Source organism: Sus scrofa, chromosome 3 (genome assembly GCF_054392235.1).
Source record: "Sus scrofa isolate SSC_HxYL_T2T_F1_AM1 chromosome 3, Sscrofa_HxYL_maternal_Yorkshire_Landrace_v2.0, whole genome shotgun sequence".
NCBI lineage: Eukaryota > Metazoa > Chordata > Mammalia > Artiodactyla > Suidae > Sus > Sus scrofa.
This window is the reverse complement of record NC_139385.1, coordinates 7648139-7673989: the sequence shown is the minus strand read 5'-3', so window position 1 is coordinate 7673989 and position 25851 is coordinate 7648139. Positions and strand designations below refer to the sequence as shown.

At 47.8% G+C, this 25851-nt stretch overlaps 1 protein-coding gene and 1 long non-coding RNA gene across 8 annotated transcripts; one reads left to right on the top strand and one right to left on the bottom strand.

Annotated features, from left to right (window-relative positions):
• Positions 1 to 625: 625 nt before the first annotated feature.
• On the bottom strand, positions 626 to 12640 carry AZGP1 (alpha-2-glycoprotein 1, zinc-binding). Of its 7 annotated transcripts, XM_085015689.1 has the most exons (7): positions 11261 to 11424; positions 10228 to 10442; positions 9955 to 10103; positions 7695 to 8648; positions 5244 to 5504; positions 1821 to 2096; positions 627 to 1157 (listed from the first exon to the last, which is right to left on the bottom strand). In XM_085015689.1, the coding sequence occupies exons 4-7, from the start codon at positions 7759 to 7761 to the stop codon at positions 832 to 834; spliced, it is 930 nt and encodes a 309-aa protein (XP_084871815.1). In that variant the 5' UTR covers positions 7762 to 8648; positions 9955 to 10103; positions 10228 to 10442; positions 11261 to 11424; the 3' UTR covers positions 627 to 831.
• Positions 8349 to 17265, top strand: LOC146404365 (uncharacterized). Its single transcript, XR_014840113.1, has 2 exons — positions 8349 to 8463; positions 16987 to 17265. It is a non-coding gene; the product is annotated as an uncharacterized LOC146404365 (long non-coding RNA).
• The last annotated feature ends 8586 nt before the right edge of the window (positions 17266 to 25851 follow it).

Below are 25851 nucleotides of genomic sequence, written 5' to 3'. Positions count from 1 at the left end.
GCGGCTACAGCTCCGATTAGACCCCTAGCCTGGGAATCTCCATATGCTGTGGGTGAGGCCCAAAAAAAAAGAAAAAAAAAAAAAAAAAAAGAAAAAGAAAAACGCACTTGAATGAATTTGGAGGGAGTCTAAGAACATCAGAGCTGATCCCTGCTTCTTGGAAGCATATCTTGGAGTGTAGGGGAAGCTCAGGGAGCTGGGACCCAGGTGGGGCTGGTGTTTCACAGGGAGCTAGGGACTGCTGGGGAATCTGAGGTACAGCAGAGGCTTGGGTTTGTATTAAAGAGGCTGCAGAGTCCTCGGCCTCATGACCAAAGGGGACCGTGCCTAAGGAAACGGGTGGTCCAGGCCACCCTATGGTGGATGCCTCAGGTAAGATGCCTAGTAAACACTGCATCTAGCGGATACCAAGAATTTCAGGGGCATCCAAAGTTTGGGGGTCAGGACACATGATAAAACCTTACATTTCTACAGCATTTCACAGTTTAAAAAGTACCTTTCTAGGGGTTCCCTGGTGGCCTAGTGGGGGAAGGACCCTGCATTGTCACTGCTGTGGCTCAGGATCGATCCCTGGCCCAAGAACTACATGCTGCCAGTGCAGCCAAATAAAAATAAAACACAAAAATCCTTTACATACGGTGTTCTAGGCCATGCAATGACCGCTGATTGATTTTACACATAGATAATGGGATTTGGGAAGGCAATTTAGCAGTGATGGTGCCCAGTGCTGGCACTCTTCTGGGAATCCACCCCCCGGCCCCCTGGGCCTGGCTGCTCGCCTTGGCTGGCATTGCCAGAGTTCACATGGCTCCTGTCCCACAGCAAGGGCACCTACTGGGCCGGAGTCCCAATGTTGCCTCCCACCCTCAGTTCTTGCAGCCCTGCCCAAGGGACAGTGAGGGGCTGGGCCAGGCTGCTGTGCTCCACGTGGCACGAGTGAGGGGCTCTGTCCTGAGGGGGGACCCCCACCACCACCCAGGACTGGTAAGAGCCATTTCCACTGGGAAGAACGTCTCCCCCAGACTCAGCCTCTTGTGCTCCACCAGCGCCAGTCCAGCGCAGACCGATTCTTCCTGGGTAGAAGTCATAGGCCAGGCACTTGAGGGTCCCGTTCTGTCCTGGGGCCACGTGGCGGGTGATCGACACGGAGGGAGGGGCTGTGGAGGGACACAGCGTGGGTGTCAAGGGCCTGAAGTCGCTCAGCGCACGGCTCCCCATCCCCTCCCCACCCGGGGATGTCAGGGCTGCGCAGGGCCTTGAGCTCGGCGTCTGCTTGCAAGGAAACCTCTGAGGCTCGGGGAAGGCAGGGGCCTCCCACGACCTTCCCCGTCGGATCATGGGCCGCCGGCCCCTTCCAGCAGGTATTGACTTGCCGCTGCCGCTGCCGCTGCCGAGAAACTGAGCGCCAGGCATTTTTCTATTTTCCCACCAACCTCTGACCCGGCCCGGGGGAGGGGGGGTGGGTCAGCCCCGCCCCTTCGCTAGGCTGCCACTGGGTCTGTCTGTCCGTCCATCAGACCCTTCCCTGCTCCGGGCCCCGCGACCCCTCCCTCAGAACCTCTCAAATTCAGTCTCAGCCTGTGCCAGTCCATCCCGCCCGCACCTGGTCACGCCAGTTTCCATCCTGGCAGGGCAGGCATTTCACACACACCTGCCTTCCCCCGACAGCCAAGCCGGGTGGCATCGTCACAGAGAGAAAGGACGACCGGATGTGCCTGAGCTGGTCCCCAAGCTCCCAGCCTGAGATCCCCTGGGTCTTTCTCAGCTGAGGGGTTGGGGGGAGAGCAGGGGGCGACCAGGGCGTAGGAAGCAGCGGGTACCTTGCTGGTCCAGGTGGCCCCTGCCGTGTTCCAGGTACCTCCGCAGCATCCCCGGACACTCCTCCTCCAGGTAGGCCTTGGCCCGCTGCACGTAGACCGCTTCGGCCTCCCACTTCAGCTTGGTGTTCACGGCTGCTGGGTCCAGAGCCACCCAGGCTGGGATTTCTTTGTTGAACTCGATGAAGTCGCGACCGTCGTAGGCGTACCTCCAGAACGCTGCCTGGCGCTGGTCGTTCCGGAGCTCACAGCCAAACCTGCCCTGAAAGGTGTGCGACCCTGCAGCCTCCCCCGGCCCCCCGGAAGGCGGTCAGCCGGGGTCTTCGGAGCTCTGCCTCCCACGCAACCCGACAGCAAAAAAGGCCTTTGGAATCTACGCCTGTAATCCCTTTAGGGAGGCACATGGGGTCAGACACAGAGAGTCCGACACGCCCCGGACGGAGAGGGGGACCCTAGGTGTGGTTTGGTGTTGGAGCCCAGGCTGAGAGGAGGTGACTCTTTCCACCTCGGGCATCTCTGAGAGCTGCAGGCCTAGGACAGATGTGCCAGCCCCTCTGCATCATTTCATGTAAGGACCTTTGTGTGAATATACGGTGAGCCCTGGACCCAGCCCCAGCCCCACTGAAATTCGTCTCCAAGTTAAGCAGAAACTGTTTGTAGTTTTATACGGGTTACAACATTTCTCCTTTTTTTTCTGAGTTCTCAGTACAGTCGATGTCAGCACCTGAGAAAACATACTTTGATCACCCCCTTTTCCTGTGCTTGAAAACCTTAGTAGGAATCTCTAAAGCCCCGCCTCCCTTCCCCAGGGAAGGGGGACACAAGCTCTTTGTTTTAATTATGAAAGCCGGTGTTTACTGGATACTGACCAGTGCTCTTGGCACTGGCTCTGACCTCCGGCTATATGGGCTCCCATCCCAGGTCTCTCTCCGCCCCTGCTGGGCTTGTTGCATGAATGGGAGCCATTGCCCTCTCTGTGCTTCAGTTACGTCACCCCTGAAATGGCAATGGCAGCAGTGCTGTTGCAGAGGGTTGCTGTAAGCACTGCATGTGTTGGTACATGTGCCTGGGGCATAGTAAGTGCTCAATAAACGTTAGCTACTATGATTTCTAATACTCTGTGTTCCTCTCTTTATTCTTCCTTTTTTAAAAAGGTTTTTATGGTTTGGCTGTGCATGTGGCATGTGGCAATTCTTGGGCCAGGAATTGAACCTACGTCATAGCAGTGACAATGCCGGACCCCTAACCTGCAAGGGCACTGGGAAACTCCCCTCTCTATGCCCTTTATTCATAACTACTCTCATCAACATTTTTATGCCAGTCAATCGGAATGCCTCTCTGTGTTCTTCCAGGCACATGTGCAGGATCTTTTCCTATTTCTTTTATTTCTTTCTCTTTCTTTGTTTCTTTGCCTTTTTAATTTGTTATTTTAGGGCCTCACCTGTGGCATATGGAGGTTCCCAGGCTAGGGGTCGAATTGGAGTTACAGCTGCCGGCCTGCGCCACAGCCACAGCAATGTGCTATCCAAGCCATGTCTGCGACCTGCACCACAGCCCACGGCAATGCTGGATTCCCGACCCCCTGAGCGAGGACAGGGATCGAACCCGCATCCTCATGGATGTCAGTCAGATTTGTTTTGGCTGCACCACAACAGGAACTCCTCTTTCTCTTTTTAAAAAAATTTTTCTTTTTTTCCCCCCTCTGGGCACCTGTGCAGGACCGTTTCCTGTTTCTCTTCTTTCTTTCTCTTTTCTTTAAAAATTTTTTTTGGAGTTCCCGTCATGGCTTAGTGGGTTAAGAACCTGACTATTATCCATGAGGATGTGGGTTTGATCCCTGGCCCTGCTCAGTGGGTTAAGGATACCGTATTGGTGTGAGCTGTGGTGTAGGTTGCAGGCGTGGGTTGGATTCCGTGTTGCTGTGGCTGTGCTGTAGGCCTCAGCTACAGCTCCGATTCCCTATCCTGGGAACTTCCATATGCTGCAGGGAGGCCCTTCCTTTTCTTTCTTTCTTTCTTTTTTTGGCCATGGAATCAGTGGCTTGATGTGGGATCTCAGTTCTCAGACCAGGGACTGAACCTGGGCTGCAGTGGTAAAAAAGTGCTGGATACTAACTACGGGACCACTTTTCCAGAAATAGGAGACTCCCCTTTTCCTATTTCTGACACAGCCCAGGCCACCTTCCTTACCAGGGCTTCCCATCCTACCCACATCCTTCAGGATTCTGCATAACTCTTGCTTCCTTCTGCAAACTTTCAGATTCTACGTAGCTTTCCAGGCATTTCTGTACTCAGAAGCCCATCTTCTGACTCTCGCCCTTTAGGGTGGGCAGTGGGGTTCAGGAGAAAGAGCACTAGGCTGGGAGACATGAGAAGTGGCCCCTGTGCTCAGCTCTGCACTGGCTCCTCATGCCACGAGCTCAGCTGACCCCTTGGAGTCTGCTCATTGTGGGTGGGGATGGGGGTGGGGGAGACCCCTGTGAGTCCCTGTGACTCTGACAGTCTCTGGTCTTGAATTCAGAGCTTTCTGAGCTCTGAGTATGGGCCACGGTCTATGCCAGGTGCCTCCTGTCAATCATTCTGCAAATTCCACATGAGCAAGTAGCACTGGCTGGCCTAGGTGATGGCGCTCTTGGGCAGAGCAAGACAGACTACGGTTCTAGCCTTTGTGGAATTTACTCAGGTAAGATTTACAGTCTCTTGGAGGCAGGTCTCAAGGCTCCCATTTTTGCAGATTCACACCGATAACTAAGAAACGTGTTCCCTGTCAAGTAGCGAGGGATTGGTGGAGCCACCATGTGAACCCAGGGCAGGCCGACTCCAAGGTTATCTCATTCTCCACCCGCATCCCTGGGCAGGGGTGAGGCTCACACCTTCTTCTTCTTCTTTTTTTTTTTTTGTCTTTTTGCCTTTTCTAGGGCCATTCCCGTGGCATATGAAGGTTCCCAGGCTGGGAGTCTAATCAGAGCTGTAGCTGCCGGCCTACACCAGAGCCACAGCAGCCAGATCCGAGCCACATCTGCACCCTACACCATGGCTCTCGGCAACGCTGGATCCTTAACCCACTGAGCAAGGCCAGGGATCGAACCCGCCACCTCGTGGTTCCTAGTCGGATTCGTTAACCACTGAGCCACGATGGGAACTCCTCTGTGTATTTCTACTTGTGCTTTTCTTTTTTTTTTTCTTTTTTTCTTTTTTTGCCATGCCCACATCATGTGGAAGTTCCCAGGCCAGGGACTGAACCCGCGCCACAGCAGTGAGCTGAGCCAAAGCAGCGATAGCGCTGGATCCTTAACCTCTAGACACCAGGGGGCTCTTCCCTGTGCTTCCCAGTCCTCCTTTGGGAGGGATTATTTCCATCCTGCTCACAACTGAGGGCTGCCTCTTGAGCTAAGACCCTCCACCCCGGCGTCCAGCGACCACTGACCTTCTCTGTCCTTGTAATAGTCCATGATGTCTCTCAGGGTCGCCATGAAGATGTCCTCCCTGGCCTTCTGAAGCTCGCTCTCCTTTTCCCAGTCCTCCATCCCTTCCACCTGGCTCCAGGGGCCCAGGGGCTCAGCCTTCCTGCCATCGCTCTCGTAGCGGAAGAAGGGCTGGTCATTGAGGTAGGCCATGGCCTGAAAGCTGGGGAAGCCTTTCCCGGGCCTGGACAGCCCGGTGTAGAGGAAGCTCAGAGTGTAAGGCCCTGCAAAAAGGGAGCAGACTCAGAGGAGTGGGGGTCCGTTGCAGGCGAGTCTCCGTGTGGGGCAGTAGGGGGCCTCGAAGGCGGGGAGAGGTCGCTGGGCTGCTTCCCCCTCAGCTGTCTCCACCCTGCTGTCAGCCTCAGGCCCCCTGAGCCTCCCCCGAGTGGAAGGACTCTGTGTCTCTGCTGGGCGTGATATTTCAGAGCCCATTCTGCGCCTTCACTACGTCATGTCTTCTAGGCATTTAAGAAGAGAGAATTCTCAGCCTCTTTGTAGGTATATTGCGACCACGTGGTTGAGTTCTGTCAAGAGGAAATGTGAGTGAAGGGATGTCTTTCTTTTGCCCGTGAGGCCCTACGAGCTCCTTTGCTCCATTTTTCTCTCTTCTCTTTAGGTGATGACTGTGGATATCACAGAGTGAAAGAGAAGAATCCTGAGATGCACAGAGCCTGGATTCCTGCGTCACCCCATGGAGGAGAGAAAAGTTGTCTGATCTGTATTCAACTTCACATGAGTAAGAAATAAATATTTGAGGGGTCAGGGCACCAAAAACTTTGTTCCTGGAGCATAGCCTAGTCTAACCTGACAAACATATACATTTAGAAAGTATAGGAAGGAGAATTTGCGAGAAGACTCAGAAAATGACCTAGAGCAGCTTGCCATAGGGTAAGGCCAGGATGGATCTCAGAATTTCCAGGGCGGTACCTTGCATTTTGGTAATGAGGCAGGGAGAGGTAATTTGATAAGTGGGAGATGGGGGCATATTCCCCAAATTCATAATTCATCATATAACTCCCATGGGTATTTGCAGTGTTATGGGTCATATGGCTGATTCCTAGTACAGGCAATGAAATTATTTTTGCTAAGGAGTTTCTTTTTCCTTTTTTTTTTTTTTTTTTAAAGAATCTATTCTATAGGTAGTTCTATTTATTTATTTTTTAAATGATTTTTATTTTTGCCATTATAGCTGGTTTACAGTGTTCTGTCAATTTTCTACTGTACAGCAAAGAGACCCAGTCACACATACATATATACATTCTTTTGCTCACATTACCCTCCATCATGCTCCATCATAAGTGACTAGATATAGTTCCCAGTGCTATACAGCAGGATCTCATTGCTTATCAATTCCAAAGGCAATAGTTTGACTTATGAGTTTCTAAGTGTGATAGACATTTAACTCAGTAGACCTCAAGTAAAGCAGATTACCCTCTGTAATGTGGGTGGGCCTCGTCTAATCAGTGGAAGGACATAAGAGGAAAGACTGAGGTCCCCCCAAAGAAGGAATTTTGCCTCCAGATTGCTTTTGGATTCCAGACGGCAGCCTCAGCTCTTCTATGGTCTCCAGCCTGTTGACCTACCCTGCAGACTTCTGATTTGCCAGCCTAGACCCACAACTGTGTGAGCCAATTCCTTAAAATCAATATTTTTCTCTAATGTCCTATTAGTTCCGTTTCTCTGGAGAACCTAATACTGATTTTGGTGTAGGGTGCAATTAACATTCTAAATGTGATGAATTGTTATAAAACTAACAAACATATTTCTGACAGTTCATATGTAACAAATTTGAAGCTCGCACAGTTTGGCTTACGTTTCTTCATCCTGAAAATCTGTCTGCCAAAAGACAGCATCGTTTCCCTCTTCTAGAACTGGCCTGTGTTCTTCCCAAGCTCCTGCTGGCTTCTATCCTAGTCACTATCCTTCCAGGCTCAGTATAGTAATGTCTGACTCTGGAATGTGGAAATGAGTTTCCTTCTAGAACCATCTCTCCAGTTGACTTGCTTTCACATCTGCCCCTTGGGGGTCACCCTCAAGTTCCCTGAAAGTCAGACAGGGACATCCAGTGGTTAGAAGGAGGGAAGGAATGAGAAGTTCTGCTTGTGTGGTTTCTGCTCTGTCCTGGCTGTGTGACCCTAGGCAAGTCACTCTACCTCTCTGGGTCTTAGTTTTATTTATCTGTAAATTAAGAGTTTTAGATTCTGATTCTTTAAGGTCTTACTGTGCCTGAGTCCTGAGGCTCCCTGAGTACTTCTAGAAGCGTGTGGGTTGAGTTAGTTGACAGCCTTGGCCATTCATTCCTACAGTACACTTGGCAATCCCAGCTGCATCTAGGCCCTCCTCCCAGCCTGTCTGTCCAATTCCTTACCTCCCCCTCCCTTCTTCTCCAAACCCACCTCTTGCTTCCTACTTACCAGTTTGGGTCTCCTTGGGGACTGCAGGGCCCAAAAGGAGCAGCAGGGGCAGCAGGACAGGTGCCATTGTGCCCACGGTCCCTGGCTGGAAGTTTCCAGAATTCCCCAGAGCCTGGAGCTCGGAGCAGATGATGTGGAGATCGAGCCAGGTGTAGTTATGGGAATGGCTGGGCTTTGAGCCCAGTCCAGGGGTGGTGAATCCACAGGCCAATGAGAGGTGCCCAGATGGCGGAGTCTGTGCTCAGTGAGTCTGCAGCTGATCTGCAAATTGAGAGCTGAACCAGCCGGTCTGGGGACTGGGACCTCTGCCTGCCCTGGGTGGAAGAATGCCAGGGAGCTGCAGGTATGTGGCAAGTGGCTGAGGCCTGGGATGTGTGTCACCCTTCCAGGCTATTGTGACATCCCCTCCCTGTGGTGAGTAGTGGGATTTGGCTGTTGTCCAACCATACTTCACCTCTGCCCTCAAGAGAAGCTCACAACATGTCCAGAGGCTGGGCCCTGGCTAGGGTGCAACCCTCTATCTCCCACATGCTGCTCCACGAGTGTTCTGTCTGGGCGCCATTCGCATCTCTGCCTTCCTCCCATCTCTGCCTGGGGAATTTCCATCATGGAAGCAGATGGCCAGACACCCCTCTCGCAGCTTCCCCTGCAACAGAGCAGCCTCCCCTGCAACAGAACAGGAGCACGTGGCTTGGGCTCAGTGAAGCAGATGCTCGTGTCTGCTGGACACCCGGACACTGAATCAGGCATCAGTGAAGCAAAGAAGCAGGTGCAGTGGACAACCCTTTCTGGTAGTCTTTGCAGCTTCTTGGGACAGTGGGGCAGATCTTACCTGGGGAGGGGGTGGGGGAGGCGCACCCAGCATCCTCTGGGTGGTGTCACTGGTCCACCGTGGCATCTGGTGTCCCTGGTAGCAGCAGATATGTTTACAGGACTAGCTCTGTAGTTCAGCTCCTGGCAGAAAGAAGACAGCCTATAAACACGTAGAAAAACCAATCAGTGGATACATGAGCAAAGACCCAAAGAGATGGAATCAGACCTACTTGAGGCTCATTGAGGTCAACCTGGTGGAAACAGGGTTCAGGAAGAGAACTGAGGGGTTGGACAGGTGGGATGGTAAATGCAAAAGGGAAGTTGGAGTCAGATTCGGGGCCCCTCCCATCCGATGAGCGCCCAAGATCCAACAAACGAGGCACATTCCAGCCTGTGTCTTTTCCTCCAGCCTGTGACCTCTGCACTTCCCACCCCTCCAGGTCAGCAGGTCTTAGCTTTTTGTGCCATCTACTCCCTTGCCAGTTATTCTCAAGATCATTTTTATTTTTTAATTAAAAAAATTGATTTTTTTCCTTTCTTTTCTTTGGTTTTTTAGGGCCACACCTGCAGCATATGGACGTTTCCAGGCTAGGGGCTGAATTGAGTAGCAGCTGCCGGCCTACACCACAGCCATAGTGACGTGGGATCTCAGCCGCATCTGTGACCTACACCACAGCTCATGGCAATGCCAGATCCTTTAACCCACTGAGTGAGTCCAGGGATCGAATCTGCATCCTCACGGACACTCGTCAGATTCATTTCCGCTGAGCCACAATGGGAACTCCAATTTATTTTCTTTCAAGGTAATCAAAATTTATTTATTTATGTACTTTTAGGGCCGCACCTGTGGCATCTGGAAGTTCCCAGGCTAAGGGTTGAATTGGAGCTGCAGCTGCCAGCCTACACCACAGCCATAGCCATGCCAGATCTGAGCCACATTTGCAAACTACTCTGCAGCTTGTGGCAACACTGGATCCTTAACCTGCTGAGTGAGGCCAGGGACTGAACCTGCATCCTCATGGACACTATGTTGGGTTCTTAACCCACTGAGCCACAAAGGGAACTCCTTTCAAGGTAATTTTTAACATATCAAATAAAACACATAGAATACAGAGGAAATCCCTCACGTAGAAATGCAGGCCATTCCGTGAATCCCTGGGGGATGACAGGCTGGCTGCAGAGGGGTCCCCTGGACACAGAGGGACATGCTATTCTGAAGTGATGGAGGAATTGTTAAGAAGGGGATAATTTGCAGCAACGGGCCCCTCCTACGGTGGGTGTCCTCAGACTGACCTTGACTTTGGTCCTGCCTGTAGGAGACTCTGCTGGGGGTTCCATGCTGGGTGGGCAGGAGGTGACCACAGAAGGACCCCCACTTGGCCCTCTGGCCCTTTCCCCCCCTCCTCTCTGGCCCAGCCCCACCCTCAGCTGCTTCCTTTGTCAGGACCTTGCGATCTTGACCTCTCACTGTCTCACACCCGACGGGTCAGGAACAAGCTTCTCCCCTCTTCTTGGCAAGCTGTCCTGGCCCTCCTCGGACATCTGAATCCCTCCAGGAAGTTCCTCTGGGTGTCTGAGTGACTCTGTGCCCTGGCCCTGTCCGCATACCGGCCCAGCCCGGGACTCAGGTCTCTGGAGGCTCCACCACCGCCCCCACCCCCTCACTGCTCCCTTGCCCACCCCGCCGCATCCCTCCTATAGTTGGGGGCACGGAGCTCACTGTCCAGCCTGCCTCAGGCCTGGCCTCTTCCCGTGGCTCTGGGGTGTCCTCATTGATCTGACTTCTCCCCTGGCACGTGATTTTCTTGATTTGTTCAAAGGTCAGAAGTTGCTTTGAAATTTTGCTGGCCGGATTATTTCCTTCTGAGCTATTTGGTTTTTCTTCCATGAAAACCCAACTAAATACTGAAGGCAGAATTTCCATGTATTGTTCACCTAATACAAAGCAAGAAAAAACCAAAATACTGCCATGAGAGAACTCTAGGACCATGGGGCTTGGCCAGGCCAGTGTCTCCCTGGGGAGCTTGGGACAAGGACAAAGTCCACACTTAGGCTCTTTCCTTGAGTCTGAGGAGTGGGCTGGCAGTGTCCCTCCCTGTCCCCATCCTTGTCCTGAATCTGGAGCTTTTGAATTGGTACTTCCAGTGGGTTAAGTAGGATTCTGAGGAGCACTAGTCCACACCTCTAAGCCTTCCTATCTCTCTTCCACTCAGTCGTCTACCCTTTCATGTCTCTTCTCCGCAAGGTTCCCAGGTTCTTCTCTTGCTCAGCACAGGTGAGTAGAACGTAAGGAGCCATGGACACTTAGTCCAGGTGGCGGGCAAGCGCTCTGAGCATCTCAGGGCACTCCTCCTCCAGACAGGCCTCCCCTAATTCACTAGGTGCTCTCTGCTTCCCACTTCCTTATTTTCTTTTATTTTTTTCTTTAGGGCCACACCCATGGCATATGGAAGCTGCCAGGCTAGGGGTCGAATTGGAGCTACAGCTGCTGGCCTATGCCACAGCCATAGCAATGCCAGATGAGAGCCATGTCTGTGACCTACACCACAGCTCAGGGCAACACTGGATCCTTGACCCACTGTGCGAGGCCAGGGGTCGAACCTGCATCTTCATGGATACTAGTTGGGTTCTTAACCTGCGATGCCACAGTGTGAACTCCCGGGCTTCCCACTTCTGATTGGCGTCTAGGACGACAGGGCCCAAGGGGACTCAGGCTAGGATTGCTTTGCTGAGCCTGTCCGTTGTTGTCGGACCTCCAGAGTGCTGCCCTGCTTTGTGTTTTCACTCCAGAACTCTCGAGCCAGCATTCTCTGGAAGGGCTGAGACCCAGATGGTTTGGCCTTCTAGGCCCCATGCACAGTCAGGCGGTCTGGCTTCATTGCTGGCTTCATTCATGGCATCATTTCATCTCTGTTTTCTTTGAGAAAAAAAAAATTTCATTTAGCTGCACCTGTGGCATTTGTAAGTTCCCTGGTCAGGGATCGAACTGGCTGCTGCCCCCACTGCACTGGGGTGCCAGGGGGCACTGCATACATTCTCCCCCCACCTCCAAACTCACACAGAAGGGTAGGTCAGGGGGCCGCTATAGCCCAGAACCCTTCCTGTATCCCACATCTGTGAGAGTCACCAAAGATCAGGGTATGAGCACCTTTCTGATGCAGTCTTGTCCAGCGGGAATAATCAGCTTGTGAGTCATGGAGCTGGTGAGGCCCCGCACAGAGATGGGGGTGGGGGAGGGGGGAAAGAGTGGGGGAAGGAGCCTTTGCCAGGGGCAGTGGGTCTTGGGTCTTGAACTCCCTGCATTTTCTGGGCTTGAGGAGAAGGTGAAGTCCTGTGTGGTGTTTACTCAGGCCATTTCTCAGGGTACTATTGGCAGCACCCTCCAGGGATGAGGTGCTGATCCCTGTTGGAGAAAGACCAGGCTTGTGATGGCTTGCTCTCATTCCCCGAGCTCCATGTCTTTGATGGCACACCAAGCCTACTGCCTCTGTGGCATCCGCAGGGGTCCTTTGGAGCTACTGTCTGGGGTTTTAGGGGCCCAGCGGAACCCTGGCCATCGCGATGTCCATGCTGCTTGCTGTGCCACGACCATCAATTCTTTGTCTCTGTTCCAGAGCTGTCCTGTCTTCTGCCAGCATCCATGAAACAGTAACAGGATCGGCTGGCAAGTAGGGTTCAATTTCAGAGTCTGACAAGCACCTGCCTCAGGGGTTGGTCCCACACCCCTCCCCCTCCTCTGCCAGCACTTGATTCCCTGCTAGCAGAGGGACCTCTGTGTGCCAAGCACATCAACCTACCTGTGTGCACCCCAGCCGTGGGGGAGTGGGGTTGACCAGTGAAGGTCCTTCTTGCATGGATATGCCAGTGCCCTTTTGGGAAACCAGGCCCACTGCTCCAAGGAAAAGAGTCAGGAAGGTCCAGCCCTTGCTACCGCCTCCTGGGACTCTGAGGGTAACACCAGGCGTGCTTGCTTCAACGGGGTCCAAGCCTGATATTTACACTTGGGTTGGTGTTTTTTAAGTCTTAGAGGTAATATCCCATTTTGCCACAAGGGGGAGCCTGTCAGCGGGCTGGGAGAGCAAAGTCAGCTCTCCAGGCGCTCCTGAGTCGGTTGAATAGCACTTCTCTCTTTCCTGAAATGTCGTTAACGTACAATATTTGTTAGTTTCAGCTGTACACGGAATGACTGTACACTTGCCTGCATTATGCAGTGATCGCCATAAAGCTAGTAACCTCCTGTCCCCGTGCAAAGTTATTACAATGTTATGGACTACATTCTTCTTTATGCCGTGTGTTATATCCCTGGACTTAGAACTGGAACTTTGTACCTCTTAATCCTCTTCACCTATTTTGCGAACTCCTGATCCCTTCCCTTCTGGCAACATTTGTTTATTCTCTGTATCTACGAATCCGTTTTTGTTTTGACTGTTGGTTTTCTTAGATTCCACTTATAAATGAAATCGTGATATTTGTCTTTCTCTGACTTGCGTCACTTGGCACGTCTTCTAGATCCATCCATGTTATCACAAATGTCAAGGTTTCTGTCTTTCGCTCTCTCTCTCTCTTTCTTTCTTTCTCTCTTTCTTTCCTTCTTTTTGTCTTTTTAGGGCTGCACCCACAGCATAGGCATATGGAGTTTCCCAGGCTAGGGGTGGCATCAGAGCTGTAGCCGCTGGCCTACGCCACAGCCACAGCAATGCTGGATCCAAGCCCCATCTGCGACCTACACCACAGCTCATGACAACTCCGGATCGTTTACCTGCTGAGCGAGGCCAGGGATCAAACCCGAAGCCTCATGGTTCCCAGTCAGATTCATTTCTGCTGCGCCACAACAGGAACTCCTCTTTCTTTTTAAATAGCTGAGTAATATTCCATTTTTTTCCATTGTGTGTGTGTGTGAATAGACAATGACACCACATTTTCTTCGTCTATTCATCTGTCGATGGATCCTTAGATGTCTTCCATATTTTGGCTATTGCAAATAAGGTTGCAATGCAAAGCAGAATGCAAATAGCTTTGTGGATTAGTTTTCATTTTCTTCAGGTAAATACCCAGCAGTGAAAAATCCTGGGTCCTAAGGTAGTTCTATTTTTATTTTTATTTTTCAGGGCCGTACCCATGGCGTGTGGAGGTTTCCAGGATAGGGGTCAAATTGGAGCTGTAGCCATCGGCCTACACCACAGCCACAGCAATGCAGGATCTGAGCTGAGTCTGTGACCTACACCGCAGCTCACTGCAATGCTGGATCCTTAACCCACTGAATGAGGCCAGGGATTGAACCTGCGTCCTTGTGGATGCGAGTCAGATTCGTTTCCACTGAGCCACGACGGGAAGGCCTATTTTTAATTTTTTGAGGAAACGCCACAATGTTTTCTGCAGTGGCCGCACCAATTTCCATTCCCACCCACTCTGCATGAACGTTCCCTTCTGTCTACATTCTTGCCAACACTTGTTATTTGGTTTCTGTCTGATGACAGCCATTCTGACAGGTGTGGTGGATTCCTGTGGTTTCAATTTGCATTTCCCTGATGATGAGCGGTGTTGAAGAGCTCCTGTGAAAGCTGAGGCTTGGGATGAGGACGGCGGAAGCCACGGGAAAAGGAGGAAAGCTGATTCTGGGGGGTTGGGAGGATGGGGAATGCCTGTGTAACTTTGGGGGCTCTGGTATTTCCTTCCTGCTAACTCCCCTTGTCGTGCCTCCTTGGGACTGGCCCTTGAGCTTGTGAAACCAGCATATTCCCACCTTCCACCCACAGCCCTCCATCCACTAGCCTTTGTGTCCTTGGAATAGACCATGTTGTCTTTCAAGGTCGCCATGAAAACGTCCTCTCGGGTCTTCTGAACTTGGCTCTCCTCCCATCCTCCATCCACCCGACTGTAGGGTCTCAGGGGCTTCCTGCCTTCACCACTGCAGAGAAAGAAGACCTGATCAAGGGGGTGGGAAGTGGCCTAAAACTTGGGGAACACTTCACGGGCTCTGGAAAAGCTGGTGTACAGAAAGTCACAGGGTAAGGACCCACAAACTGCAGAGAGCCTCGGAGTTCCTGCTGTGGCGCAGTGGATTAAGAACCGACTGCAGTGGCCCAGGTTGCTGAGGAGGCAGGGGTTCGATCACTGGCCTGGTGCAGTGGGTTAAAGGATCTGGTGTAGGTTGCAGCTGCCGCTCAGATTTGATCTGTGGCCTGGGAACTTCCATATGCCACCGGTGTGGCCATTAAAAAAAAATAAAAATTAAAAAGTAGAGAGCTTTTGAGGTGTGGGTCTGCTATGAGTCCCCTGTGGGGCAGCAGGGGGTCAAAAGGAGGACCTGGTCATTGAGATCAGCAGCTGCCCAGAGCCTCTGGTCCCCCGCCTTTTCTTCCGGTCAGCCTCCCAGCATTGCCTGCTCACAGGAGCAAGGATTTGCCTTTATCTGGTAGAGAGTGCAGGAAAGAGAAATTCCCAGAAATCGAGGTAATAAGCCAGCTAGGACAGCTTCTGTATCACCAGTCCTTTGAGTTAAACTTGTTGCTAAGTTGAATCTTTGCCATATGGGTGGGAAATGCATTGGCTGACTCTCTGTACGTGTTACAGATTTTACACCTGCACAGTCTGAGACATTATTGGTTTATATTTCTGTGTCCTCCAGATTTTCATGTGATGGTGGGCCCAGGATAGCTTATCTCCCTTCTCTCCACGTCGTGTAGTAACCCAGGCCTGGTGCCGTCAAACCCATTTCTCTGGGGAGACGTTTTCCTTGTTGTTCTGACTCTTTTATTATTATTATTATATTATTATTTTTTTAGGGCAGCACCCGCGGCATATGGAAGTTCCTAGGCTGGGGGTCCAATCAGAGCGGCAGCTGCCGGCCTACACAGCAGCCACAGCAACGCAGGATGGGAGCTGCGTCTGCGACCTACGCCACAGCTCACGGCAACGCCAGATTCTTAAGCTACTGAGTGAGGCCAGGGATCGAACCTGCAGCCTCATGGATACTATTGGGTTCATTACGGCTGAGGCATGACGGGAACTCCGGATTGTTCTGACTCTTTCCTTCTATTGACCCCCCTATTCTCAACTCTGGTTCCTGGTGATCTCTCACTCTCCCTAAAACCAGATGAGGGAGAGAGCGAAGAAAGATTTCGCCTCGGTCGCTGTGCTGGTACCAAGTTGCCAGGGCTCCTGGCTTCTTCCCACTTCTCACCCTTGGGTGATCCCTGCGTCCTGGGTGCCCTGCTGCTCCAGGTCTTGGCACATTTCGACAACATCTGGCCGTGGGAGGAGGCGACACAAAGAGCGTGCTGTTTGGTGTAATGAGGAAGTGGGCCGAAGTTCTCTTTACCCTGGGGGGCTTCGTTCCTGGCACCCGTCCTCAGCAACTTACTGTGAAAGAGAAGTTTGTCTTGGGGCTTTAAGGTCTGGGCAGAAGCTTAGAAATAATTAGGCAGAAACTCCTTCCCCCACAACCTCCAGCACCAACCTTAACCTCCTCCCTGACCCCCACGCTGACCCGGGCGCTGGGGACGTTTATAAATGGAGCCATTGAGGAAGCAGGAGAAATCCGGGCAACGCTGAAAGATGTGCCTGTTCCCCGAGGTCCCGTGTGTCTCTCCACTTTCCACCCCCGCTTCGCACATTTAAATGAGGTCTTTGGGCACTTGTGGCTGGACCGTGTGCGTAGCCCTGAACTGGCGGGCTCACAGTTCTCTGTCTCCCAGGAGTGATCACAGCCATCAGCAAAGATGTGCGGAAGGCACCTGACTCCGCAGCTCCTCCTTGAGCAGCGGCTTAGCAGAGGGGGAAGGGTCGGAGCCCGCAGGCGCCCTGGTTCCCATCCTGCCTCTTCCACTCACTGTCTGAGGGACCTTTACAAATGCTCAACCTTTCAGAGCCTTAGTTTCCCTACTTATCACCTCTGATGTGAGCTCTGTCATTAGGTGTGGAAGTGTTTAGGATTTGATGAATTGACCCCTTTGTAATAATAGAATGACCCCTTTATTCCTGGTAATATTTTTGCTATGAAATTTCATTTCATTTGTGTGTGCGTGTGCATCTGAGGCAACCACAGCAGTGACAACACTGGATCCTTAACCCACTGAGCCACAAGGGAACTCCTAATTTGATATTAATATAGCCGCACAGGCTTGCTTTCTTTTTGTCTGTCTGTCTGTCTTTTTAGGGCCATACCTGTGACATACGAAGGTTCCCAGGCTAGTGGTTGAATCACAGCTACAGCTGCTGGCCTACACCACAGCCACAGCAACTCCAGAACTGAGATGCATCTTTGACTTACACTGCAGCTCACTGGCAATGCCAGATCTTGAACCCACTGAGTGAGGCCAGGGATTGAACCAGTATCCTCATACTGGTCAGATTCGTTTCCCCTGAGCCAGAACAGGAACGCCAAGCTTTCTTTTGATTAGTGTCAGCAGAGTATATTTTCTCATCATTTTAATTTTTTTTTTCTTTTTGACCTCCCTGTGTCATATGGAATTCTCAGGCCAGGGACAAGATCTGAGCTGCAGTTGCAGTCTACACTCCGGCTGCTGTAACACCAGATCCTTAACCCACTGTGACCTGCTGGGGATCGAACCTTCATCCCAGTGCTCCAGAGACACCACTGATCCCGTTGTGCGGCAGCGGAAACTCCCCATCCTTTTACCTTTTACCTATTTGTATCTTCATACTTAGAGTGAGTTGTTTGTCGGGAGCATATAGTTAGATCTTCCTTTTTTACTCGGTCTGTTGCTCTGTCTATAAACTGGAGAGGTTTGAACACTTATATTTGATGTGTGTATATCTATGGTTAGATTTAAACTTCCCAGGTTGTCTAATCTGCTTTATTTGTTCCCTTTTCTGCCTTCTTTTGGATGAAATGATCTTATGTTTATAATTCTATTTAGTCTCCTATTATTTTTGATTATTTTGTACTGTACATCTTTATCTTATCACAGTTCACCCTAAGTGATATCGTTCCATTTCATACACAGTGTAAGAATCTTACAAAACACACTCCTATTTCTTTCCTTCTGGCCTTTATGGGGTCACAGCATATTCTACCATCCTCTCACCACAGGTGAAGGTCTTTTCTTACCAAAGCCAGTTTATAAGGTCTGGAAAAGGAGGGAACATGTCCAAACTCAGTTCGCAAGGCCAGCATTACCCTGAAAACAAAGCTAGATGAGAATATTGCAAGAAGAGAAGACTCTAGGCCACTATCATTGATGAATATAGATGTAAAAATTCTCAACAAAATACTAGCATCCTGAATTCAATTGCACATTAAAAGGATTATACACTATCATCAAGTGAGATTTATCCCTGGGATACAAGGATAATTTAACATGTGCAAATAAATAACTGTGATATAGCAGATTAGAATGAAAGAGATAAATGAGGATCATCTCAATAGATGCAGAAAAAGCCTTTGACCCCAAACTCAACATCCTTTAATGATAAGCACTCTTAACAAATGTAGTATAGAAGAAATATATCTCAATATAATAAAGGTCATATATGTCAACTCACAGCTAATGTCATGCTCAATAGTGAAAGAGCGAAACTTTCCTTCTGAGATCAGGACTAAGACAAGGATGCCCACTCCCACCATTCCTATTCACATAATACTTGAAGTGGTAGTCAGAGCAAGTAGGCTATAAAACAAATAAAAGGCAAAGAGATCAATGTGGAGCAAATGAAAGTGTCTGTGTTTGCTGATGACATGATCTTGTAAATAGAAAATCCTTAACACTATATCAAACAATTGGACAAATGAAATGGATGTACCAAAATCCATTGTATTTCTGTATAGTAACAACAACATATCTAAAAAAGAGATAAAGGAAACAATCTCACTTACAATGACATCAAAACCTCACACTTAGGAATACGTTTAAACAAGGAGGTCAAAGGTCTGTACACTGGCAACTACAAGACACCAATGAAAGAGATTGAAGAAGGCACAAATAAATGAAAAGATATCCTGTGTTCATAGACTGGAAAAGTTAATGTTAAAATGCCCATATTATCTATACGTTCAGTGCAATCTCCATCAAAATTCCAATGGCATTTTGAAATTAGAAAAAACAATCTTAAAATTTGTATGGAACCACCAAAGACCCTGAATAGCTGAAATAATCCTGAGAAAGAACAAGGCCGGAGGCATCACACTTCTCCATTTCAAACTATATTACAAAGGTATAGTAAGCAAAACTGTGTGGCACGGGCATAAAAACACACACAGAGCAACAGAAAAGAAGTGAGAGCCCAGAAATAAACCCATGCATAGATGGTCCACTAATATCTGACATGGGAGGCAAGCATACTCAATGGGAAATGATAGTCTTTTCAAAAAATGGTGCTGGGAAAGCTTCATATTCACCTGCAAAAGCATGAAATTAGACCCAGATTTTAATACCACTCACAAAGATTAACTTGAAATGGATTATGGACTTAAATGGAAGACCTGAAATGTAGAAATCCTAGAAGAAAACATAGGGAAAAATCTCCTTGACATTGGTCTTGGCAACAATTTTTTTTTTTGGACGTGATACCAAAACCATGAGAAACAAAATCAAAATGAATAGGTGGGACCACATCAAACTCAAAAGTCTCTCCACAGCCAAAGAAAAAAAAATCAATAGAATGAATAGGTAAACTATGCAATGGGAGAAAACATTTTCAAATCATGTATCTGATATGGAATTATTACCCAAAATATGTAAGGAGCTCATACAACTCAGCAGCAAGAAAATAAACAATATTCGTCCTACCAAAACAACAAAGTAGGTCTACCAGAAAACATATTTTGTGGAGTTTTAATTTAAATAAAAATTAACTATACTTAGATAAATTAAAATATCCAGTTCTTCAGTTGTACCAGCCCCATTTCAGATGCTTAATAGCCACATATGGCTGTGGTTACCATATTGGACAGTATAGACATAGTTCAAAGTACAAGAATAATCTACTGCTCCTATAGAGTACACTGTAATCAGTCATAAAGGAAAAAATATTATTTTTGAGCATACATGAAGTATATAAGAAAAGTGAACACATATTAGGCCCTAGAATAGGCCTCACTGAAATTAAAGAGTGGTACTACAGAGATTATCTTCTTTCGGACTATAATGCAATGAACATAAAGAAAATAAGTAGAAAACTCCTGCACACACAAAAAAGAAAACTCCCATGTATTTGGAAATTTAAAAACATACTTCCAAAAAAAAAAAAAAAAAAAAACCTCTTTTCTGGGCTTTTTAAGGCCGCACCCATGGCATATGGAGGTTCCCAGGCTGGGGGTCGAGTTGGAGCTGTAGCTGCTGGCCTGCGCCACAGCCACAGCAACATCAGTTCTGAGCCTCATCTGCGACCTACACCACAACTTATGGCAATGCTGTAACCTTAACCCACTGAATGAGGCCAGAGATGGAACCTGCATCCTCATGGATGTTAGATTCATTTCTGCTGAGCCCCGATGGGAATTCCTGAAGATATACTTCCAAACATTTCATGAAACCCAGAAGAAATAATGATGGATATTTTAAAGTATTTTAAGCTGAATAATAAAAATTCTATAAGTCAAAAATATCATAGCTAGATAGGGAAGACTATTTTAAGATACATAAAATACACAATATAGCCGGCAGCTGCAGCTCCAATTCAGTCCCTAGCCTGGGAACTTCCATATGCCATGGGTGTGGCCAAAAAAAAAAAAAAAAAGTCTCCATAACAAGAGTGAAATCTCAAATCACTTAATGGAAGAAGGTATTTGTAAAATATATAACTGACCAAAGAGAGTTCCCGTTGTGGCTCAGCAGGTTAGGAACCCCACCTAGTAACTATGAGGATGCAGGTTTGATCCCTGGCTTTGCTCAGTGGGTTAAGGATTCGGTGTTGCTGTGAGCTGCGGTTAGGTTGTAGATGTGCCTTGGTTCTGGCATTGCTGTGGCTGTGGCATAGGCCTCAGCTGCAGCTCCAATTCAACTCCTAGCCTGGGAACTACCCTATGCCTTGGGTGTAGTGCTAAAAAGACAAAAATGCATATATATATATATAGTCCTAAAAAGACAAAAATGCAGATATATATATATACACATATATATATCTGACCAAAGAAAAATATACGCAAAATATAGAAGACTCCTACAAATCCTTAAGTAAAAGAAAATTCAAGAACAGGCACTCTATTGATTTCCTATTGCTGCTTTAACAAATTGCCATAGACTTAGTAGCTTAAAACAACACAAATGTGGAGTTCCTGTTGTGGCTCAGTGGTTAACGGATCCGACTAGGAACCATGAGGTTTCGGGTTCGATCCCTGGCCTTGCTCAGTGGGTTAAGGATCCCAAGTTGCCATGAGCTGTGGTGTAGGTTGCAGACGTGGCTTGGATCCTGCATTGCTGTGGCTCTGGTGTAGGCCGGTGGCTACAGCTCTGATTCAACCCCTGGCCTGGGAACCTTCATATGCTGCGGGAGCAGCCCAAGAAATGGCAAAAAGACAAAAACAAACAAACAAAAAACCCCAAAAAACCCCACAAATGTGTTCTTTTGCAGTTTTGTAAGTCAGAAGTTTAAAATCAAGATGTTGGCGGGGCTGTGTTCCTTGTGAAGCTTTCAGGAGCAAGAATCTGTTTCTTTGCCTTTTCCTGTTTCTAGAGGCACCTGCATTCCATGCCTCATGGCCCCTTCCACGCATCACTCCAGATTCCTGCCTCTGCCATCCCACCTCCCACTGTACTGGTTGACCTCCTGCGTCTTTCTTATAAAGAACTCTGTGATTGCACGGGGCACATCCAGACAATCCACGATAATGTCCTCATGGCAAGATCCTTAACTTAATTGTATCAACAAAGTCCCTTTTTCTTTTTGACTCCTTCCTTCCTTCTTCCCTCCCTTCCTTCCTTTCTTTTTTAAGCTATGCCTGCGGCATGTGGACATTTCTGGGCCAGGAAGTGAACCTGAGCCACAGCAGTGACACGAGCCACAGCTGTGACAACGCCAGGTCCTTACCCGCTGAGCCACCAGGGAATCCCACATCCCCTTTTCACATAAGGCAACAGTCACAGGTTCCGGGGGTCGGGATGTGGATATCTTGGGGGGCCTTATCCAGTCTACTACAGGCAAGAAAAGGAAGCACAAATGATACCCACACATATGAAAAGTGGATCAACGGCATTAATACTCAGAAAAACACAACTTAAAATCCAAATGGGCGCAATCATAGAAAGCTGTTGGATGATGCCTTATAGGCTTGGGTATATGCCAGCCAAAATATAACGTATAGCTTAGAAATTCTTCAAAGATGAAAACTCTAAAGAAAACCTTGTACATTTCTGGCAGATGCAGAAATGTGTAAGAATGGTTATAACAACATCGGTGAAATAGCAACACCCAGAAACCACCCAAGCATCTATCAATATGAGAACACACAAATAACTGCGGTAAATTTAAACAATGAAGGACTCCACAGCAGTGAAAATGAATGGGCTGCAACTGCAGGCATGAGCATTACTTATATTCATACCCATATTAACATGTATGAGTCTAAAATATACAGCACAGAGACAAATAGGAAGTCACAGAACTATATAATCCCACTACACATAAAAAAAGTAAAAGCAGGTAACATTGAAAAACATTTTTAACAAAGTAGATATGTGTTAAAAATATAAAGAAAAATAGGAGTTCCCGTCGTGGCGCAGTGGTTAACGAATCCGACTAGGAACCATGAGGTTGCGGGTTTGGTCCCTGCCCTTGCTCAGTGGGTTAACCATCCGGCGTTGCCGTGAGCTGTGGTGTAGGTTGCAGACGCGGCTCGGATCCAGCGTTGCTGTGGCTCTGGCGTAGGCTGGTGGCTGCAGCTCCGTTTCGACCCCTAGCCTGGGAACCTCCATATGCCGCAGGAGCGGCCCAAGAAACATAAAAAAAAAATATATATATAAAGAAAAATAAAGGCATGATAAATACAAATTTTGTGAAGATGGGTACTCTGGAAGGTTGGGAGAATAAAGTTTTTAAAAGACATAAAACAAAATCACTTAAGCTATTCCATTTATTAAGATCAGTGGTGAGTACCTGAGTTTTCATCTTTAAAAATTATATTTGGCGTTCCCATCATGGCTCAGTGCAAATGAATCTGACTAGCACCCATGAGGACGCAGTTTCAATCCCTGGCCTCACTCAGTGGGTTAAGGATCTGGTGCTATGGTGAGCTGTGGTGTAGGCCACAGATGTGGCTCGGATCTGGCACTGCTGTGGTGTAGGCTGGCAGCTACAGCTCTGATTAGACTCCCAGCCTGGGAACCTCCATATGCCGTGGGTGTGGCCCTAGAAAGGCAAAAGACAAAAAATAAATGAATAAAATATGTAAAATAAAATTATTCTTTAATTGTATATATAGGAAATTAATGCCTTTATAGATAGGAAATAAATGCCATCCAATTGTTTTCAAGTTAAAAGTAACAGATGTGACCATTGTAGGATATTTAAAAGCAAACTCGTAACTAGACGTATTGCGATAAAAGTATAAATACCGAAGACAAAGATAAAAATTTGAAAGCAACTAGAGACGTAAATGGCAACTGCATAAAGGATTGTCAATCAGATTTTACACCCACTAGAGAGTAGAAAGCAATTAAAGAATATCTTTAATGTTCTGAAGGAAAATAATTGTCAGCCTAGAATTTTATGCCCAATTAAATAACAATTCATGATTGAGGAGGAAATGCAAGCATTTTTTTTTTTTTGCCTTTTTGCCATTTCTTGGGCCACTCCGGTGGCACATGGAGGTTTCCAGGCTAGGAATCCAATCGGAGCTGTAGCCACCAGCCTACACCACAGCCACAGCAACGCGAGATCCTTAACCCACTGAGCAAGGCCAGGGATCGAACCCACAACCTCATGGTTCCCAGTCGGATTCGTTCACCACTGCGCAACGACAGGAACTCCAAAATGAAAGCATTTTAAGATGACAGAGGATCACATGAGTTTACCCCTTGATACCGTACATAAAAGTAAATAGATTATAGATTAATCTATTTATATATTATTATATTAATCTATATAAATAGTAATAGATTAAAGTCCTAAATGTAAGACTGGAAACCATAAAACTCCTCAAAGAAAACACAGGTGAACACTCTTTGCCATAAATCATAGCAATATTCTTCAATCTGTCTCCTGAAACAAAGGGGAAAAAAAAGCAAAAATAAACAAATTGGACCTAATTAAACACAAAAGCTTTTGCAGAGCAAAAGACATCATTGATAAAATGAAAAGACAACCTACTGAATGAGATCAAATAGTTGCAAATGGTATAACCCATAAGGGGTTAATATCCAACATATATAAAGAGCTCATACAACTCAACATTAAAAAACCCCAAACAACCCGATTAAAGAATGGGCAGAAGACCTCAAAAGAATTTTCCCAAAGAAGACATACAAGCAACAGCACATGAAAAGATGCTCAACATTGGTGGTCATCAGAAAATGCAAATCAACACCACAATATGATGTCACCTCACACCCATCAGAATGACCTTTCATCCAAAAGACCACAATTAACAATTGTTGGCAGGTATGCAGAGAAAAGGGAACCCTAGTAGCCCTAGAATAGAACTACGATATGATCCAGCATTTCTACTCGGTATATATCTAAAAAAAATGAAAACTCTAATTTGAAAAGATACATGCACCTGAACATTCATAGCAGTATTATTTACACTGCCAAGAAAGGGAAGCCAACTAAGTGTCCATTGACAGATGAATAAATACAGAAGATGTGGTGTATACACAGACACACACGATGGAATACTACTCAGCCATAAAAAAGAATAAAATTTTGTAACAACATAGATGGACTTGGAGGGCATGATGCTAAGTGAAATAAGTCAGAGAAAGATAAATAGTAGATGATATCACTTATATGTGGAATGAAAAAAATACAACAAATGAGTGAATATAACAAAAAGGAAACAGACTTACAGACATAGAGGACAAATCAGTGGTTACCAGTGGGGAGAGGGAAGGGGGGAGGGATAAAATAGGGGTAGGGAATTAAGAGGTACAAAATACTATGTACAAAGTAAATAAGCTACAAAGACATATTGTACAACACAGGGAATATAGCCAATTATTTTTTTTGCCACACCCATAGCAGATGGTAGTTCCTGGGCCAGGGACTGAATCTGTGCTGCAGACACGACCTGTGTCGCAGCTGCAGCAATGCCAGATCCTTAACCTACTGTGCTACAGTAGGAACTCCAAGAGCCAATATTTTATAATAATTATAAATGAAGTATAAACTTTGAAAATTGTGAGTCATGGAGTTCCCTTGTGGCACAGCAGGTTAAGGATCTGGTGATGCAACTGCAGCAGCTTGGATCACTGCTGTGGTGTGGGTTTGATCTTTGGCTGCGGTGTGGCCAACATTAAAAAAAATTGTGAATCACTATTTGTGTATTGTACACCTGAAACATATAATATTGTATATCAACTATACCTTAATAAAAAAAAAGAAGAAGAGAAAGAGAGAGTTGATCCCTAACAGTTCCCAACCGAAGGTTGTATTTCAAGAAGAAAATTTAGCATGCCTGTGTTCATGGTGGCATTACTCACAATGGCCAAGAGGTGGAAACCACCCAACTGTCCATCAACGGATGAATGGACACACAAAACGTGGCACCTATATGCACACAATGGAATATCAGCCAACCTTAAAAAGGAATAAAGTTCTGATAGATGTTACAACATGAAAGAACCTTGAAGTGATTCATTAGTCTGAGATGCAATCTTTCAAAGGAAAAACCAAATAAATACCAGTTATGTCGCTCTGCAACTCCACACCCACACCTAAGGTGTAGGAAAGGGCAGAGGTGTTGGACATTAGAGGGACAGAGGATTAACTCTGGAGAGAAGATACGCTGTAGAGAGATATGCTGGTAGTTCTCCCCAAGGGAAGGGGTGAGGAGGGGGCTGCCTCCTGCATCTCATGCCTACTGAGAGGGGCTCCGGCGTGCTGACTCCTGACTCAAAAAGGCAGGAGACAGGACATCCCGCAGGTGAACAGGAGGTGTGGCTGCGCTGGAAACGGCCTGTCTGCCCCCAGCTAGCTGGCGCTAAGGGTACATCAGCATTTCCCGTGGACCAGATGTGCACATGCCCAGAGTGCCCGTGCGAGGTTATTTTACATCTTGCGGAAGAGTGTCCCCCAGAAGAGTGAATAGGCTTCAAAGGTAAAAAGAAAATCAAATGACTGGAGTTCCCCTTGTGGCTCACTGGGTTAAGGACCACATGGTGTCTCTGAGGATGCAGGTTTAAGCCCTGGCCTCGCTCAGGAGGTTAAAGATCTGTGCTGCCGCCAC